At 56.8% G+C, this 17,900-nt stretch overlaps 1 protein-coding gene across 1 annotated transcript in view; it reads left to right on the plus strand.

Moving 5' to 3' along the window:
- The first annotated feature begins 2,999 nt into the window (after window positions 1-2,999).
- The window catches only part of PTPRS (protein tyrosine phosphatase receptor type S), a 54,967-nt gene continuing 40,066 nt past the window's right edge, over window positions 3,000-17,900 (plus strand). The window contains 4 exon segments of the mRNA XM_024746022.1: window positions 3,000-3,176; window positions 8,394-8,539; window positions 9,126-9,267; window positions 14,922-15,110. Coding sequence (XP_024601790.1) covers window positions 3,086-3,176; window positions 8,394-8,539; window positions 9,126-9,267; window positions 14,922-15,110 — 568 coding nt within the window. The 5' untranslated portion in view covers window positions 3,000-3,085.

Genomic DNA, 17,900 nt, shown 5'->3' on the forward strand with positions numbered 1-17,900 from the left:
GCAGGAAGCCGGAAGAGGTGGGAGGGTCTGGGGCTTTGCCATGGCAAGTTCTTCCAGGGAGAATGGGGGCCTAAGAGACCCAGGAACTTTTTTTTTTTTTTTTGGCTGTACCTCACGGCATGTGGGATCTTACTTAGTTCCCTGACCAGGGATCGAGCCCACACCCCCTGCGTTGGAAGCGCAGACCGATAGGGAAGTCCCAACCCTGGAAATTTTAACCTTCTGTGTTCTGTCTGATCCTTTCCACCCTGGATTTGTCCCACACCTCCCACCCCCATTCTTGCTCCAGGCCTTGAAAGCCCCAGTGCCATGTACTCCCCCGGCCCAGCAGGCTGGAATGACCTCTTTTGGGGAGTTGGGAGCTGATGGCTGGGCTCCGCCTGTTCCTGGATCAGCCCCATCCTGCCCAGTAATTGGGAAGGTGGGGCTGCAGGAGCCAGGGGGTAATTAGGGGCCTCCTTTTTAGAAGGCGGCTGCCCCTGGCTCCAATGGGGCATAGGGGGTGGGGGAGGCATCGTGGCCAGGGCCACGTGACCCCTGCCCATGCCAGCTGGCATCGGAGGTGAGGAGACTAGAGCAGGGGAGTCACACACACACCCGCCCACCCCGGGGTGGTGGGTTTGAGCCCCTCCGTGTTAAAATTCTACCTCGGTTTCCCCAGATGCTCTGTGCGGGCCTGGGCAGCCGATCCAAGTGGTCTGGGCCAGAGCTGAGCCCCCTCCCCAGATGTGGCCAAGCTGATGTGCATCTGTGGGCGGGACCAGCTGCTGTGGTCACCCTGGCCCCAGCTGGCCATGGGCCGGTTCCCCAGCTGGGACCTTCACCGTCCTCATCAGCCACTTGTGCTCTTAAAGGGCCCGTGGTTGGGTCCCAGTGTGTATCTGTGGTCTGACTATGCGCCTCCCTGTCTGTGCACGTGCATGTGAATGAGGGGGATCTGACGTTACGTGTCAGGGTGCATACTGTCTGGCTGGGTGCAGGTTTGCTCTGCTGACTACCCATCTCTGTAGCCCCACTGTGTGCTCGCATCCGAGTCTGTGAGCCGTGTGTTTTTACCTGCCAGGCCCTGTGGAGCTCCAGTGTGCCTCTGTGTTCATGCTTGCCTGTAGCCCAACCGTGTATGTGTATTGCCTGCCTGACCATGACCCTGTGTGTATATCTCATCTGGCTGTGTGTCTGTGGTCTTGGCATGTACCTGTGTGTCTCTGACCTGACTGCTTGTGGTCAGACTGTGTATATGTATTGATTGCCCCATTGTGACCCTTGTCTGTATCTTGTCTGATTCTGTGTGTCTGGGGTCTGATTTTGTGCCTCTCCATGTTTGTGGTCTGTGTGTCAGTTTTATTGGCCTGACTACACATGTGGACCCATCTCTGTTGCCTGACTGTGCAAATACATCTGTGACTATGTCTGGTCTCCCTGTCTGTCTGTGGTCTGACCGTGTGTCTGGGTCTGTCTGTGGCTGGCCTGTGTGCAAGCATCCTCCTTTTCTGTCTGGTCTGACTGTCCATGGTCTGACTGTGTGCCCGTTGAGTGCCCCTATCCCCACCCCCCTCATCCCACCTTCTCCACTCTCCACCCTGGGCCATGACCCGGCCACCACCAGCCCAGCCTTCCCCTGGGGCCACTCTGGGGCTGGGCGTGGTGACCACAGCTGGATATTTTGGGAGCCAGAAACACAGGGGCTGACCCATGATTACGTGGCACCCGTCCCCGTGGCCATGGTGCGGACCCGCCTGGGGCATGGCCTGGGGTGGGTGTCTAAGGTTGACCCGGCCGCGAGGGCCTCATCCTTGGGCCTCCCTGGCCCTGGCCAAAGTGGAGAGGGGGCCATCCTAGGGTTTGGCCCCTGAGAAGGACCCTTCTGCCCTAGAGGAGTTTGGATTCTCGCCAGAGAAACAGACGCTGGGTGATGAACATTCTCACTTGATTTGCAGACTGGGGTAAATGCTGTGAAGGATGATCGCCGTCATTTCTGAAGCCGTGGGATGTGGAATTGGGGGTGGGGGCTGACCTGCCAGGGGCAGGGAGGGCTTCCAGAGGAAGTGACGGTGGAGCTGAGACCTGTCACGCGGTAGTGTGGGGACGGCATTTCCAGCAGAGAACACAGCAGGGTGTGACTGAGCTGGGACTGTGTGGCTGCATCTCCCGTGAGAGAGGGGACGAGACCAGTAGGCGCAGCTTCCTCTGGGACTGACGGGAGCCATGGGAGGTGTTAGAGCAGGGCAGGGACGGGCAGGTGTGTTTGTGGGGAAGGTCCATCTGGTGGCCGAATGGGCAGATTTGTAGGGACTGTCAGCAGTGTTAGCTGGAGCCTCTTCCTTCGGTCCAGCCTGCGAAGTGGGGGGGGAATTAGATGTTCAGAGCGCTTTCTAGAGGGGTTCTCAGTCCTGGTTTGGGGCTCAGCCTGGGGTCGGGGGCTCAGCCAGGGGTAAGGGCTGTCTCAGTCTGTTCTGGCTGCTATAAGAGAGTGCCATAGACTGGGTGGCTTATAAACAACACACATCTCTCACGGTTCTGGAGGCCAGAAGTCCAAGATCACGGTGGTGGCAGAATTGGTGTCTGGTGAGATCCTGCTTCCTGATTCACAGACGACCATCTTGCTATGTCCTCACATGGTGGCGGGGAGCGAGGAGGGAGTTCTCTGGGTCTCTTTATAAGGGCACTAATCCCATTCACAAGGGCTCCACCACATGACCTAATCACCTCCCAAAGGCCCCTAAGACCATCACACTGAGGGTTAGGTTTCAACATAATAACTTGTGGGGGGGACACAACATTCAGTTCATCGTGGGGGCTCAGCACTTTCTTTCTGCCCCATCGTCGCCCCCTGACCCTCCCCCATTGTCCTGTAACCCTCACCCTCTCATCCCGTGACTCTCCTCTGCCCTTCTGTGATCCTCCTGCTGCCTCCCCCATGAAGGCCCCCTGGATTCCCCTGCTCCCCTCTCACGGCCCCTCTTTTTGTCTCTGCAGACGCTGCCCCGACTGACGCTTGGCTTGAGGCCTCTCTGTGAGGGACCGTGGGGGGGGGGCCATCCCCCCTCCAGGGCCAGAGGTTGGAGGTTGCAGGTCACGGCCGAGCATGGCGCCTGCCTGGTGCCATGGTGTGGCATCTGTGGTTGGTCCCATGGGCCTCCTCGTGGTCCTGCTGGTAGGAGGCTGTGCCACAGAAGGTAAGTGTGGGCGTTTTGAGTTTGCATGTGCCCGTGTGAACACGTGTCCCCACCCCCCCCCCGGGGGGGGGGGGGAGAGGGTGCTGGTTTTGCCGTGCAGAGCCTCTGTGCTCTGTGAAAGAGGCCGAGTAGAATGCTTGCTGTGCACTGGGTCCTCGGAGGTGCAGAGGTGAATAACAAGAATGGTATGAAAAAGCAGTCATAGTGACAGTGATGACAGTGTCTGTTTGCCCAGCGCTGAATCTGCACCAAGCCCAGTGCTAAATGCAGGCTTTACCTGCTTCATCTCCCTCCACCTCACAGAACCCAGCATGCTAGTTTCATTACCATCCCCATTTTTCCATGAGAGAAACCAAAGCTCAGAGGGGACTGGGGCTTACTTGAAGTCACTCCTGAGGTAGCCACAGAGTTTTCCTTCCCTTGCCACAGGTGGAAATACCAGCACCCAGTTCGTAGACACACAGGCAATCAATCAAACCTTCCCAGGCGGAGCCAGGGGAGGCTTCTTGGGAGAGAGGGCATTGGAGCTGGGGTTTTGTGGGTGTATAGGAGTTTACCAGTAGAAAGGGCATTACTGGCGAAGGTGTTAGCACACAGAAAGGCCTGGAGGTGAAGAAAGATGTTGGTGTAGTTTGGGGATGGGCAAGGCTGTGCTTCTGGCAGTAACATGGAGAGGATGAGAGTCAGTCCTAGTCCTAATGCCACGGTCTGTCCCACCACGAGGGGCCTAGAGGAGGTGTCATTAGGCTGGTGGGGACACAAAGGGTCAGGTCAGCAGGGAAAGAAACTGGGATCTGCTGTTAGGCTGGGTTTGAATCCTGACTTTGCTGCTAACCTGCTGTGTGACCTTGGGCTAGTGACTCAACCTCGCTCAGTGGCCATTTCTACCTTGACAGAATGAAACTCAGCATCATCCATCTCCCAGCATTCCTGGGACAAGGACACATGATAAGCCCCTGCACGCTGCTTGCACACAGTAGGTCCACAATCCCGGGTTACCACGAGCATGGTAATTATTGCCCCTGGGTGAGAACACCAGGGACATACATACCTGCCTCATCCATCCGTGCTTTTTCTCGTTTTTATATTATTTTGTAGTAACTGCCTAACACATTCAGATCAGCCACCACCACCTGATGAGATGGAGGCTATTCTCCCCACCCCCATTGTACAGATGGAGAAACTGAGGCACAGTGAGGTTATGTTTTACAGCCAGGAATCGGCCAGTCTGCCTGGCGCCAGAGCCCGGGTTGCTACCCATCACCCCACACAGCCAGGCGTGCCTGGGCTGCGATCCATCTGGTCACCTCCCGGGGCCTGTGTCTTCTGTGCTCTATTCCTTGCAGTGGGAATAGTGGGCCGAGGGCTGAGCATTTTTAGCTTTTCATTCATTCACTTAACGCAGGGTTTCCCCTGCCCTCGGCACTGCTGAGGTCGGGGCCAGAGCATTCTCAGGGAGTGGGGGGCCGTCCTGGGCACTGTGGGGTGCGGAGTAGCATCCCTGGCCCCATCCCCTCGATGGCACCCCCATGTGACCACCACTGATTTAACTTACACTAGTGGAATAAATCATATATTTACAACTTTGACATATTGCTCCGGTGATAATTAACCAGCCTTGGGCAGGATGCTGAGATCATTCCCATTGACAGGTGAGGAAACTGAGGCTGCAAAGTGACCATTGTGAGGAGGGGGTAGAGATCCCAGAGTTTGGAGGCTATCCTGTCCTGAGTTTGAATCCTCGCTCTATCGAGTGACCGTGGGTGGGGCTGTGCTCTCATTCTTTCAGTGGGTTTTTCAGAAGCACCTACTGTGCGCCAGGCACTGGTTTAGACCTGCGAGACAAAACAGATATCCCACCCACCCCCTTTTTTTTTTTTGTGATATGCGGGCCTCTCACTGCTGTGGCCTCCCCCGTCGCAGAGCACAGGCTCCGGACGTGCAGGCTCAGCGGCCATGGCTCATGGGCCCAGCTGCTCTGCGGCATGTGGGATTCTCCTGGACCGGGGCACGAACCCGCGTCCCCTGCATCGGCAGGCGGACTCCCAACCACTGCACCACCAGGGAAACCCCCCACCCCCTTTTGGAGCTGATAATCTTGAGGGAGAGGCACCGAGTGTGCTGGATGGTGGATGTGCCCGGGAGCAAGATAAACAGGAAGGGAGATGAGAGCATGAGTGGAGGTTTAGGGGCTGCATTTCAAATGGGTGGGAGGGCATCGGGGAAGGTCACACCAAGGAGATGACATCTGAACAGAGACCTAAAGTAGCTGAGGAGTGCACCCCATGCATGTCTAGGGGGAAGGTGTCCTGGGCAGAAGGCATAACCTGTGCAAAGGTCCTGGGGCAGAACTGTGCCTGGTGTGTTGGAGGAACAGTGAGGAGGCCCGTGTGTCTGGAGCAGAGTGAGCGAGGGGGAGAGAGGGAGGAGGGGAGGGCAGGGAGGGGACGGGGCAGGTTGTGCAGGGCCTTGTGGCTTGTACCCCAGGGAGGTGGGAGCCCTGGAGGGCTGTGGGCAGAGGAGGGGCAGGCCCTGACTGAGGTGCTCACAGGTGCCCTCTGGCTGCTGAGGGAGGACAGACTTGAGGCTGGGGAGGACAGGATGGGGGGATGCCAGGGCAGAGGAGACTGCAGTGGTCCAGGTGAGCCATGAGGGATTGTGACCCAGGCTATCAGCACGGGGCATGTAGCCGGGGCTAGCTCCGTGGATGCTCCCTCAGTGAGCCCTGAAATTCTTTTTTTTTTTGGCCACACTGCGTGTAGCATGTGGGATCTTAGTTCCCTGACCAGGGATCGAACCCATGCCCCCTGCAGTGGAAGTGCGGAGTCCTAACCAATGGACCGCCAGGGATTTCCCCTGGAATTGTTACTACTGTATCCCTTTAGGTGTTGGTAGTGGCCTAGACTCAAACCCAGGTCTCCGTCTCCAAAGCTGGGGCATCTTGACCCCAGGAGGTGGTCTGTTTAGCAGGAACCCTGTCATCTGGGGGCCAGCAGAGGGGCTGTGGGCACCGTGATTGGCACTGCCAGCTTCAAGGAGTAGCCCAGGTCCTCAGGAAACCATTCGGGTGGGGGCTGTCAGGTGGTAGAGAGCCCGGGCAGGCAGCTGATGTGTCCACCATCCAGCACCAAGAGGAGTGATTTCTGCCCTAAAAACAGCTTCTGGTCCTGTGGGGCCTTCCCAGGGTGCTGTGCGGCCAGTCCAGGCTGGGTTGGAGGGGACTGGTGGGTGGGTCTCCAGCTCTGGCACCAGATTTTTCTCTGCAAAATCTGAAATGGAAAAACAGAAATCAGGCCAAGCCCTTCCCAGGCTCTGCGCTGTTGGCATCGCCACTCTGAACCTCGGTCTCTTCATCTAAGAAACAGGAACACCCAGGGTGCTCTCCATCACTGAAGACCCACAACCCTGTATATCAGGTGTACTATTTGCAAGGCTTTGGGAGCCAAATAGGACCAGGTTGGAATCTTAGCTCTTGCCCATCACAAGCTGGGTGACTGGGGGCCAGTCGCTCACCCTTTCTGAGCCTCAGAATAGAGCTGAGTGTGAGAACAGGCCCAGCACAAAAGGAGTGCTTGCTTGCCACAGGCTGCGGCCATACCGCAGTGTGTCTTTCTTATGTCTGGGGCCCCTTTGCCAAGAAGAGGAAGGGAGGGTTTGTCCAAATGAGAGAATCTAAGCATCTGCAAGAAATATTCTAATGGGGGATGTAGCGGGCGGAGAAAGCTCTTCCGGGCTGGCTGGGATCCCAGAGCTGCCTGGAGGTAAGCTGAGAGGCGTCTGCCCTGCAGCGAGGGGGCGCCAGGGAGCGAGTGGGCAGCTTCATTGGGCCCAGTATTAGGCAAGCATCAAGGTTCAAAGCCCCAGTTTTTCAGGGGTCACGGGGCACAGAGAAGTGGTGTGGTGGGGTCCCAAGGAGTGGGGTCTGTTTCATGCCCACCCTGCCAGGTAGCACATAACCAAGTATTTCAACCCAGTGTGGTCGGGGCCGTGATGGAAGGGGGCGCCCATGGAAGGATGGGGACAGAAGGGGGTCCTGACCCGGCCAGTGGTAATCCAAGAAGGCTCCCTGGGGGAGGTGCTGGCTGAGCTGAGGTTGAAGCCGCCAGATGAAGAGAGGAGGAGGGACAGCACAGTCTGTCGGTAAAACTCTCAGAAGTAACTGAATTCGTCTTATGGGATACATTGTAGCATATTACCGTGGATGGAAATCCAGTATCCCTTTGGGTGATTCAGAGGTTACTGTGAAAAGTCAATAAAAGAAAGAGGACCATGTTAATGAATTCTCAGGTACTGTAGCCTGTGCCAGGTGCCGAGTTGAGGCTGTGGAGGCATCAAAGACATAGTAGCTCCCACTTGACACTTTCCTGGGGAGACTTAGCACATCAGATCGTCATGAGGGGCAAAGGATGGGGTCACAGGACCAGCCCGGTTCACATCCCCGCTCCGCCACCGGCTGGCCGTGTCGAAGCAAGTGCCTTGCCTGGTGTGTGCCTCGGTTTTCTCGAGTGTGAAATGAGGATCCTGGTGGCTCTGTCCCCCAGCACTGTCAGGAGGATGTGACGTTGCTGAGTGTACACCATCCGCATACAGTAGGCGCTCAATAAGCACTTGCTCTAGTGGTTGGCAGCATCCGAGCACCCATTTTCAGCTCTGGCCTCCAGCTCTGACTCCTTGTGTTTGGACACCTCCCACAGATGAAGAGGCTGGAGCCCTGGGTTCGATCTCCGGTCTGACTCTGACCTCAGGTCCCTTGGTCACCCCTCTGCTTCCCTGTTTGATGCCTCAGTCTCCCCACATGTCCTATCAGGGATTGATTAGACCAAGTTCTAAGATCAAGGACCCTCCATAGTTTGGCTGGTCACTACTGAGGGCCTTCAGGGGCTGAATTTAGGGACCCCAAAGTCTCAGGGGTATCTCCTCTCACCTTCCCCTGTGGCACTGGGTCTGAGCAGGTGTGCCTACGTGAGGTGTGTCCTCGTGTGAGTATGTGTGGCAGTTGTATCCGGGTGGGGGGGGCGGTGGAGGTGCTGGGCCGGGCCCGGGGTGCCCACAGTGGGCAGGTGGTATCATTTCTTCTTCTCTCCAGCCCTCCTGTCGGGCCCACATGGTACCTCTGCGTCCGGACAGAGGATGGAGGGCATGTTGACCTGGCCCCATAGGGTCCTTGTCACATGCCCTGGCCCACCAGAGCCCCTCCGCTTCCTGCTCTCTCCCCAGAGCCCCCCAGGTTCATCAAAGAACCCAAGGACCAGATTGGCGTGTCAGGGGGCGTGGCCTCCTTTGTGTGTCAGGCCACCGGAGATCCCAAGCCCCGCGTGACCTGGAACAAGAAGGGCAAGAAGGTCAATTCGCAGCGCTTTGAGGTGAGTCAGGGGGAGGGGGGTGAGGGGAGGGGAGACAGCTGAGGGCCAGCCCCACCCCTGGACGGGGCCACGGCAGCTGAGCCACAGAAGCCGTCCCAGAAGCGTTCCCCAGATGGAGCACGGGCAGTCAGGGCAGGCACCCTCTCCAGACAGGTCCCTTCTCTTCTCCCACGCACTCTCTGCCACGTGCACCCCCCACCATGTGCCCCATGAGGGCCCTTCAGGCTCGCTTGTTCTGCCACCTTTGTGCTGTGTGGCCTCAAGCAACTCCCTGCCCTCTCTGAATCTTATCTCACCACTGCACACAGAAGGGAACTCACAACTCTGTGCACAAGTACGTGGTCAGACACACACATTTCCACATGCAGCTTGCCTTCACATGCCTGTCACATGCCTGTCACCAGACTTAACGTGCGAGTGTCACACACCCACTTATGCACAATACCCTTTACTTGTACAGACCGTTTTCTGCCTCCAGCATCTTTACATGGATGTATACACACATGTGTGTACAGCCCCCAGCTCCTCTCCTGTTCACGCCTGGGACCCCAGCCTCACCCTGACCTTTGTCCCCTACCCATGGCAGACGATCGAGTTTGATGGGAGTGCGGGGGCCGTGCTGAGGATCCAGCCACTCCGGACACCCCGGGATGAGAACGTGTACGAGTGTGTGGCCCAGAACTCAGTCGGGGAGATCACCGTCCATGCCAAGCTCACTGTCCTCCGAGGTATTGGGCTCCCCGGGGTGGGTCGGGGAGGACCTGGGGCCTGGACTTTGGGGACAAATACCAAAGGGATTCATGAAAGTCTTGCTTTGGATTTTCTCTTTGGGGGGGACCTTGAGCTCCTTTTTTTTAGCCTGTAATACAACTGGGGCCCAGAGCCTTCTGGTAGGAATTTACTGAGTCTTTGCCGAAAAGAAGAGTGTTAAGGGACTAGAGTCATCTCCATTTGTCATCTTAATCGTGCTCTTCTGACTACAAGAGGCAGAACCAACTCAAACTGAGAATTCATTGGTTCATGTAATTAAAATCTCTGTGGAGTAGACTAGCTTCAGGTTCAGCTGGATCCAGGAGCTCACGTGATGTTCTCAGAGTTCACTTTCTGCCTCTGGATTTGTTTTCTTCCCTATCAATGGTATCCTTAGTGAGATTCCCCCCCAATTAGCCCCAGGCTCCAGGGCCCCCTGGACTAAATGACCCAGGACTGTTGCTGTTCGTTGGCCCAGCTTGGGTCAGATGACCATCCCTGAGCTGGTCACTGTGTCTGGAGGAACAAATACTCTGATCGGCAGAGTCTTCCTTGGGAGTCAAGTAGATGGGGTCAGTAAGGGGTGGTTCCCTTAAAGAAACAAAGGAGGAATAGAAGGCTGGCTAGGCAGAAACAGCTAAATATCACCTCCTCATAGATTCACACAGATCCTTCCTGTGGGCTTCTTGCTGGCCTCATTCAGGTGGGCTAGGGACCAGGAAATGGCTCCCTTATTGTAAACCAGTATCATTCAGACAGTCTCACCACAAACCTGCCTGCCCCCGACCCCAGCTGCTCCCTGCTGCCTTCTCCCTTGCAAGGTGGTTTTAACCCAGGGGCCTGCAACTTGAGTTCGCATCCTGGCACTGCCCCTCCGTAGCTTTGTGACCTTGGGCAAGTTAATGAACCTCTCTGAGCTGCAGTGTCCTCACCTCCAAAGTGGAATAATAATGATGTTCACCACAAGGGATTGTCTCAGAGCCAGATACAAGTGGGGGACCAGCATGGTGCCACGAGGGGAACAAGCATTTGGTTGATTCTACCGATCTGATATTATTATTACTGTCCTTGTTATTCTGGTTGTGACAAGACAGCTGCCACCAGCCATACTGCAGCTGTCAGGTGGGTGGGTGGGTAGGTGGATTCTGCCTGTCGCCTACAGGGGCACCCCGACCCTGTCTGATCTCTAAGTAGAAGCCACTTGGAACTTCCCTGGTGGTCCATTGGTTAAAGACTTTGCGCTTCCACTGCAGGGGATGCGGGATCCCTGGTCAGGGAACTAAGATTCCATATGCTGCGCGGCATGGCCAAAAGGAAAAAAAAAAAAAAAAGTAAAAGCCACTGCCAGCCATTGAGGGCAGGTGGCCCCCACATGCAACTCCCAGGTTGGGAGTCATCCCATGTCCTCCCAGGCAGTGGAGCCACGGTCAGCTTGGAGCTCTGGGAGGAGCCGTCACATTGGCCGCAGGGGCACGTGGTCCCAGACCCTGGTGTGCGACCGCCCTCAGAAAGCTCTGCCGTTACCGCCTAGAAATTCCTAGTAATTTTTTAACAAGAGGCCTCATAGTTTCATTGTGTGTGTGTCCTGGAGCCCATCCTGCTGGCGGATTGAGGGAGGAGGAGGGAAGGGGAGGAGTCCACCCCCCCCAGATCCTCCGCTGCCATCTGATTGTGGACCCTGCTCACACCTCCCGCGCTGCTGTTTTAATTAAACTCCGAGGAATCAGGCACAATGTGGTACTCGATGAACATTTTTGTTTAATTAGGAGCTCTCGGTAACGTCAGGCGGCCGCGGCCTCCCCCACCCTGGCTGGCTGCCGCCCACAGGCACTCACGGGGGCCCCTCGCGGGGCTGCACGCACCCAGGAAGTGCTCATGTGTGGACACGCGTGGGGTGCGGGTGCATACGTGGGTGAGCACGCATGCACACTCGTGCACCCGTGCACACACACACACAGGAAACGGGTGCACAGAGGGACACCAGCAGACCCAGCCCCCAGCACGCCTGGGCCAGCTTTGAGCACCAAGAATTGAGGCCCAGTTGTCTTGGCCCGAACCTCCGGTGACGTCATCAGTAGCCAATCAGAACCATGCATGAGGTGGTCCAGGCCTCGGGCCGGGAAGAACAAACTGGGTGTGGAACGAGCTCAGACAGGATCCAGCCACCCCATCCGACCCCACAGGTCCAGGCCTGGCTTGGGGGTTCTGCAGATGCCGGCCACACCCAGCTTCCTCCAGGCTTAGCCCGGCCTGGGTTCAAATCCCAGCCTTGCTGTGTCCTGGCTGTATGACCCGGGCAGGTACGCATGTGTTTGAGCCTCAATTTCCCCCTCTGTGAAATAGATCCCATCTCAGAGGTGGGCACAGAAAGCTACCTTACAGGGCCTGGTACATAGTGCTCAGGACTTGGGACTGGGGCCGTCTTCCTCTACGAAGCGACCCCTGCCTGGGCCGGAACCACAGCTCTCTTGTTTAACTGGGGACACAGGTGATGGTGCCCCGGCCAGGCTCTCCGTTACCCCGTCTTGGCCTCCTGCCCCTTCCGTGTACCTGGGTCTCTGTTCCCTCCCCACATGGTGGCCTCTGGCCCACCTCTTCCCAGCCCCCTGTCCATCCCCCAACACACCCACCATGCCCGGTGCCCCTCCTGGGCATTTGTAAGCAAATACACATTTATTATTTCCTTTTTACGCAAATAGCGGCTTTATCTTTACCAAGAGGCAGCAGGCTTCTTCTATAAAACACCAGAGTAAATATTTTTGACTCTGCAGGCTAGACAGCGTGTCTTGCAACTTCTCAGTTCAGGAAAGCCGTGTAGATGATGAGGAAACCAATGGACGTGGCCATGCACCAATAAAACTATCAACAAAAACAAGTGGGGCCCCAGGTTTGGCCCAGGGGCTGTAGTTTTTTGTTTCTGTTTTCTTTTAATTAATTAATTAATTAATTTGGCTGCGCCGGGTCTTAGTTGCAGCACGTGGGATCTTTCATTGCGGTGCACGGGCTTCTCTCTTGTCGCGGCGTGCGGGCTCCAGAGCGCACAGGCTCAGTTGCCGCACGCAGGCTTAGTTGCCCCGCAGCATGTGGGATCTTAGTTCCCCGAGCAGGGATCGAACCCGCATCCCCTGCATTGGAAGGCGGATTCTTAACCACTGCGCCACCAGGGAAGTCCCAGGGGCTGTAGTTTTTGATCCTTGGTCTACACGTCTTTCACACTGAACTCTGTCCACTTAGGAATGCATCTTGGAGTTCGTTACGAATCTGTCTGTAAGGCGATTCCTTCTGCTTGTTTCGGGGACCCATCCATAGATGGCCCAGGTCTCTGTTGACAGGTGTTTACATTGTCGCCAGCATTTTCCCGTTACTGTCGGTGCCTCAGGAATACCTCTGCCTTCCTACTTGAGTGCACGGGCCTGGGGAGCCAGCCGCTGAGCTGAGGGCTTCAGGGGTCTCAGGTGGATGGTACCAACTCGCCCCTTCTGGTCCCGCTGTACCAACGAACATTCTGCCAGCTGTGGACTCGCAGGCCTGTCTCTCCTCGGTCCCATCAGCCCTGCGTGCGATCGCTTTTTTGTCACTTGTCCATCGGGGGTGGGGCAGGGACTGTGTTAGTTTGCTAGGGCTGCTCTGACAAAGTACCACAGTCTGGGCGGCTTATATCACATGTTTTTTTCAGTCTGGAGGCCGGAGGTCCTAGATCAAGGTGTCGGCAGGGTTGGTTCCTTCTGAGGCCTCTCTCCTTGCCTCAGAGACAGCCGTCTTCTCCTGGGTCTTTACATGGTCTCCACTCTGTGTGTTCTTAATCTTCTCTTCTTATGAGGACATCAGTCGCGTTGGATGAGGGTCACCCTAATACCGCATTTGACTTAATGACCTTTCTAAAGACTCTGTCTCCAAATACAATGTAATTCTGAGGTCCCGAGGGTTAGGGCCTCAACCTATGTATTGGAGGAAGGGGGAGGTACACATTTCAGCCCATAACAAGGGGGCTAGTGGCTGTTTTAATTTTAGCTGAGGAAGCCTGCCCTACCCCAGGGGACCCTTTGTCCACTGGAGATGACAGGCCAGACCAGAGCTGGGGGTTTTAGGGGTGAGAGCAAAAGGATCCAGGAGTCCAGGTGCTGGAGGGGGAGGGCAAAGGTGCAAGAGGGGGTGGGACCTGGTGGGAGGCTGATGAGCTGCATACCCCACCCAGGCATCAACTCCAGCTGAGTCAGACCATGGAGCCCACAGTGCAATGTGCAAATTACATGAACGAAGGCCACCCGCCCCGTCGCCTCAGGCCAGAACCACATTCTTCTTTTTTTAAAAAAATTTTTTATTGGGATATAATTGACTTACAGTGTTGTATTAGTATCAGCTGTACAGCAAAGTGTATCTGTTATACAAAAACGTATATCCACTCTTTTTGTTTTTAAAATTTTTGTTTTAAATTTATTTATCTTTGGCTGTTGGGTCTTCGTTGCTCCACGCGGGCTTTCTCTAGTTGAGGCGAGCGGGGGCTACTCCTCGTTGAGGTGCACGGGCTTCTCATTGCGGTGGCTTCTCTTGCTGTGGAGCACGGGCTCTAGGCACACGGGCTTCAGTAGTTGTGGCACGCGGGCTCAGTAGTTGTGGCACGCGGACTCAGTAGTTGTGGCACATGGGCTCAGTAGTTGTGGCACACGGGCTTCAGTAGTCGTGGCTTGCGGGCTCTAGAGCACGGGCTCAGTAGTAGGCACACCTGCTGTGTGCCAGGACCTGCATGAGGTGGTAGGGACGTGGCGGCGACGCGGATACATCACGATCCATGGAGTTTGACGCTTGGATGTTCTGGAGTCCAGGAGAAGTTTTTATGATTATTGTTATTATTTTGGCCATGCTTTGCGGCATGCAGGATCTTAGTTCCCCAACCAGGGATCAAACCCATGCTCCCTTCAGTGGAAGCATGGAGTCCTAACCACTGGACCGCCAGGGAAGTCCCCAGGAGGATTTATAACTTGGGGCCACGAGCTAGCCTGAGGTGACCAAGGGGTGATGCAGGAGGGGGCGTGATGACTTTGGGGACCAAGGTGACTGGTGTGGCTGGATGGAGAGAGCGAGAAGTGTGAGGCTGGTGTGCGACGGGGCAGCCGAGGCCGGTGGGGGCCAGCGTTGGGCAAGAAGGCTGGGTTCCTCCAGAGGGTGGTGGGGGCCACTGGCAGCTGGGGGGCGGTGTGGTGCCATTTACATTCCGAAAAGCTCCTTCTGGCTGCTGTAAAGTAACCCAAGGGTTTTGTAGCCTCTGCGCTGCTGACATCAGGGCTGGATCATCCTCTGTAGGGCCGTCCTAGGCGCTGGGAGGGGTGGCGCTGTATCCCTGGGCCCACCGACTCAATGCCAGGAGTGACAACCACAGATGTCCCCAGACATGGCCCAGTGTCCCCTGGGGGCAGGATCGCCCCGGGACAGAGGTACTGGTCTAGCCCGATGTTCTCCCAACAGTTCCCCGACATGAGACTGATCTTTCTCACAGACAGAGAAAGGAACAGGCTCCAGGAGGTCACCCAGCCAGGCAGGGGCTGGACCCAGGGCCCGTCCCGGAGCCCCACCCTGGTGGCATGGACTTGTGACAACTGGGCCTCTGCTTTGTTTTTCCCGTCTCCACCCTCAGAGGACCAGCTGCCCCCTGGTTTCCCCAACATCGACATGGGCCCCCAGCTGAAGGTGGTAGAGCGGACGCGGACAGCTACCATGCTCTGTGCTGCGAGTGGCAACCCTGACCCCGAGATCACCTGGTTCAAGGACTTCTTGCCCGTGGACCCCAGTGCCAGCGATGGACGGATCAAGCAGCTGCGGTCAGGTGAGCACAGGTGGCCAGGAGGATGTGGCAGCCAGAGGGTGGGAGGGGGAGGACGGCATCCCAGGACCCAAGCCCTGGGGGCTGATGGAGGACAGAAAGGCAGAGCGGATGTGCAGACGCGGAGGGCATTGGTATTGGGGGAGAAAGTGTCTTCAGAGCTGAACCAGTGGGGATGTGATAGGATATAGACGGGCAGGGGTAATGGGGAGCTATGGCGGATGGTAGGGGGAGGGTTCTTCAGTGCCTGCATGGAGATATAATGGACCCAGATATGTACAACGATGGGCAGCTGCAGAGGCCGCAGGGGCAGAGGGTCTCCAGTACCCAAGCAGTGAGGTCCTAATGAGGCACAGGTAGTTGCGGGTGATGGAAACCCACAGAGGAGGGTGGGTGTCTACAGTGCCCCAACAGTGGGGACACAGTGGGGGAACAGACAGGCAGAGGTGATGGGGAGCCATGGAAGGTGGCAGAGGGAGGGTATCTTCTGTGCTAAAGCAGTAGACTTGTCCAGTGAGGATATAATGGGGTCCAGACAGGTAGGAGTAGAGGGGAGCATAAGGCAAAGGCAAGAGAGTATTTCCAGTGCTGAAGCAGTGGGTGTCTCCAAAGGAGATAGTGGGCATAGACGGGTAAGGTACTGGGGAGCCGTAGAGGGCTGCAGGGAGAGAGTGTCTCTAAGACTGAAGCAGTAAGGACGTGATGGGGCACGGACAGGCAGTCCAGCCTGTTTGTCCAGGCCCCGGCTGGGATAGGGGAGCCTTGGACAAAGCACAAGGCCTTGGCCACCTTGGGACCAGGCACTTCCACAGTCGTGTCTTAGCACAGCACCTCTGTGCCCCTGTCTGTGGGTCCATCTCTCTGGGGGGCTGTGTGTGCCTCATGTCGGCTGTCTTAACTGCCTCACGAACGTCCGCGTGTGTGTGTCCGGGCTCCCTGTGTGTCCTGACCTGCTCCGCATCTGTGGGCACACACAGGCTATGCTATCAGCCCAGGGTTGCCTCCCCACCCCGCATAGCAGAGCTTGTCCACGTGTGTCTCTGTCACACGTGTATCCGCGTGACAGTCCCTTCCGTGTGCACGTCTCAGGCTGGTCCTTGTGGGCGCGGACACGTGTGTGGTCGGAATGTGCCCACGGGCACTTACGCATGTTTCAGTCACATGGACACGTGTTGGTGCACCCTCTCTTTTCTCTCTCCCCTTCCTCTGAGGGCCCCACCCTGGAGCCACCCCTGCCTGAAGACCACCCCATCATTCTCAGCGCCCCTCCCCCCCCCACTCACTGCCCAGTCCCGTCCTCTGAGGAGTCCTGTCTGCCCATCCTCTGCTTTCTCCTTCCCTCAGCAAAGACCCAAACCCTGAAAAGGGGCAGATGTTAAGCCCAGAATTTCTTCCCGGGAGAGACCTGGACCTCGCACTGGGGAGAGACGTAGCCTTTCCCCGTCCCGACCCGTCTGAGGGTATTTGCAGCTTGGGGGGTTCAGCTGGAGGAGCGATGGCAACCTTCGGGATCCAGTTGCTTCTCTGCTGGTTTCCACCATTGTTGCCCCAATATAATGAAATGACTAAGAGTGTGGACCTCGGTGCCCCATCCCCTGGGTCTCAGCGTCCTCCTAAACTGTGCCTATTCCCTAGCGTTTCCGTGAGGGGCCCCTGAGAGGCTGCCTGGCATATAGCAAGTGCTCAGTGAACATCAGCTGCTTTAAAAATCATGATCAAGGGACTTCCCTGGTGGTCTGGTGGTTAAGACTCCGAGCTTCCACTGCAGGAGGCACGGGTTCGATCCCCAGTTGGGGAACTAAGATCCCACGAGCCGCACAGCACGGCCAAAGGAAAAAAAAAATTTGTAATCAATCTGATCATTATTCTGACCTCCCCTCCCGCACCCACGAGGATACAGGCTTCTGCATAACCACCCGTTAATGTTCCTGTTCTCTTTTCTTGTCCCTCCGTTGTAAACGTTCAGAAACCTTTGGTAAGTTTTATTTCTTCACCACATCAAAAAACAGACTCGTGGCCTCGTAGCTCCCTGCTTCACCGCCCCCCTAATCTAAGAGTTGGGGAGGGGTCTTCAAGGCTGCCCCTGCCAGCCCCACACCCTCAGCTGTCCCAGAGCCTGGTGCCGTCCTAGTCACCCTCAGAGAAGGGCTCCTTTAGGCAGACATCCTGGGGCTTGGGCTAAGGCTTGTCAGTTTCCCACTGAGTCACCCCTGGAAGCACAGGGGGTCCTTGCCCTGATGCCCCCACCCACCCAAGGAGGGCCTGGGAAGCGGCTACACAGACTTTCTTCTGGGCCCCTTGGTGTCCCCTCAAAGGTGCCAGGTTCGGGGGGGGGCTGCCCCTGCTCCTAGATGTCTCTGTGGACCCCGTCTCATCCCCGGGTCGGTTCTCTTCTGTCCTTTCAGAAATTTTAATGTTTCCTCCTCCATCTCCTGTATCCCCTTGGCTGTTTCTGATCCGATTCGTGGTAGAAACAGCTCCCGCCTGCCAGGAAACAGGGTCCCGTTCATCCCCCCGGGCTGCCCCAATTGGCTCTGTATACTTGAGCCCATGCCAGCCTTCTTCAGGCCTCTGTTTCCCCCCGTTCGACGCACCAAGCCCCTGCCGTTCTCCACCTGGGAGGCCGTGCGGCTCCTCCCTCACCTGGAGACCCTCAGCCCCTTGGTCCCCAGTAAGCACGGCCCCAACTAGCCCTGAAGCAGCACCTTGGCTGCACTTGGGTTCTGCATCTCGTCTCTGAGGAGGAAGGAGGCTGCCTGGCGGGAGGGGACGGGGACGCCGGGGCGGGGGCGG

This window comes from Neophocaena asiaeorientalis, unplaced genomic scaffold (genome assembly GCF_003031525.2).
Source record: "Neophocaena asiaeorientalis asiaeorientalis breed wild unplaced genomic scaffold, Neophocaena_asiaeorientalis_V1.1 scaffold357, whole genome shotgun sequence".
Taxonomy (NCBI): Eukaryota; Metazoa; Chordata; class Mammalia; order Artiodactyla; family Phocoenidae; genus Neophocaena; species Neophocaena asiaeorientalis.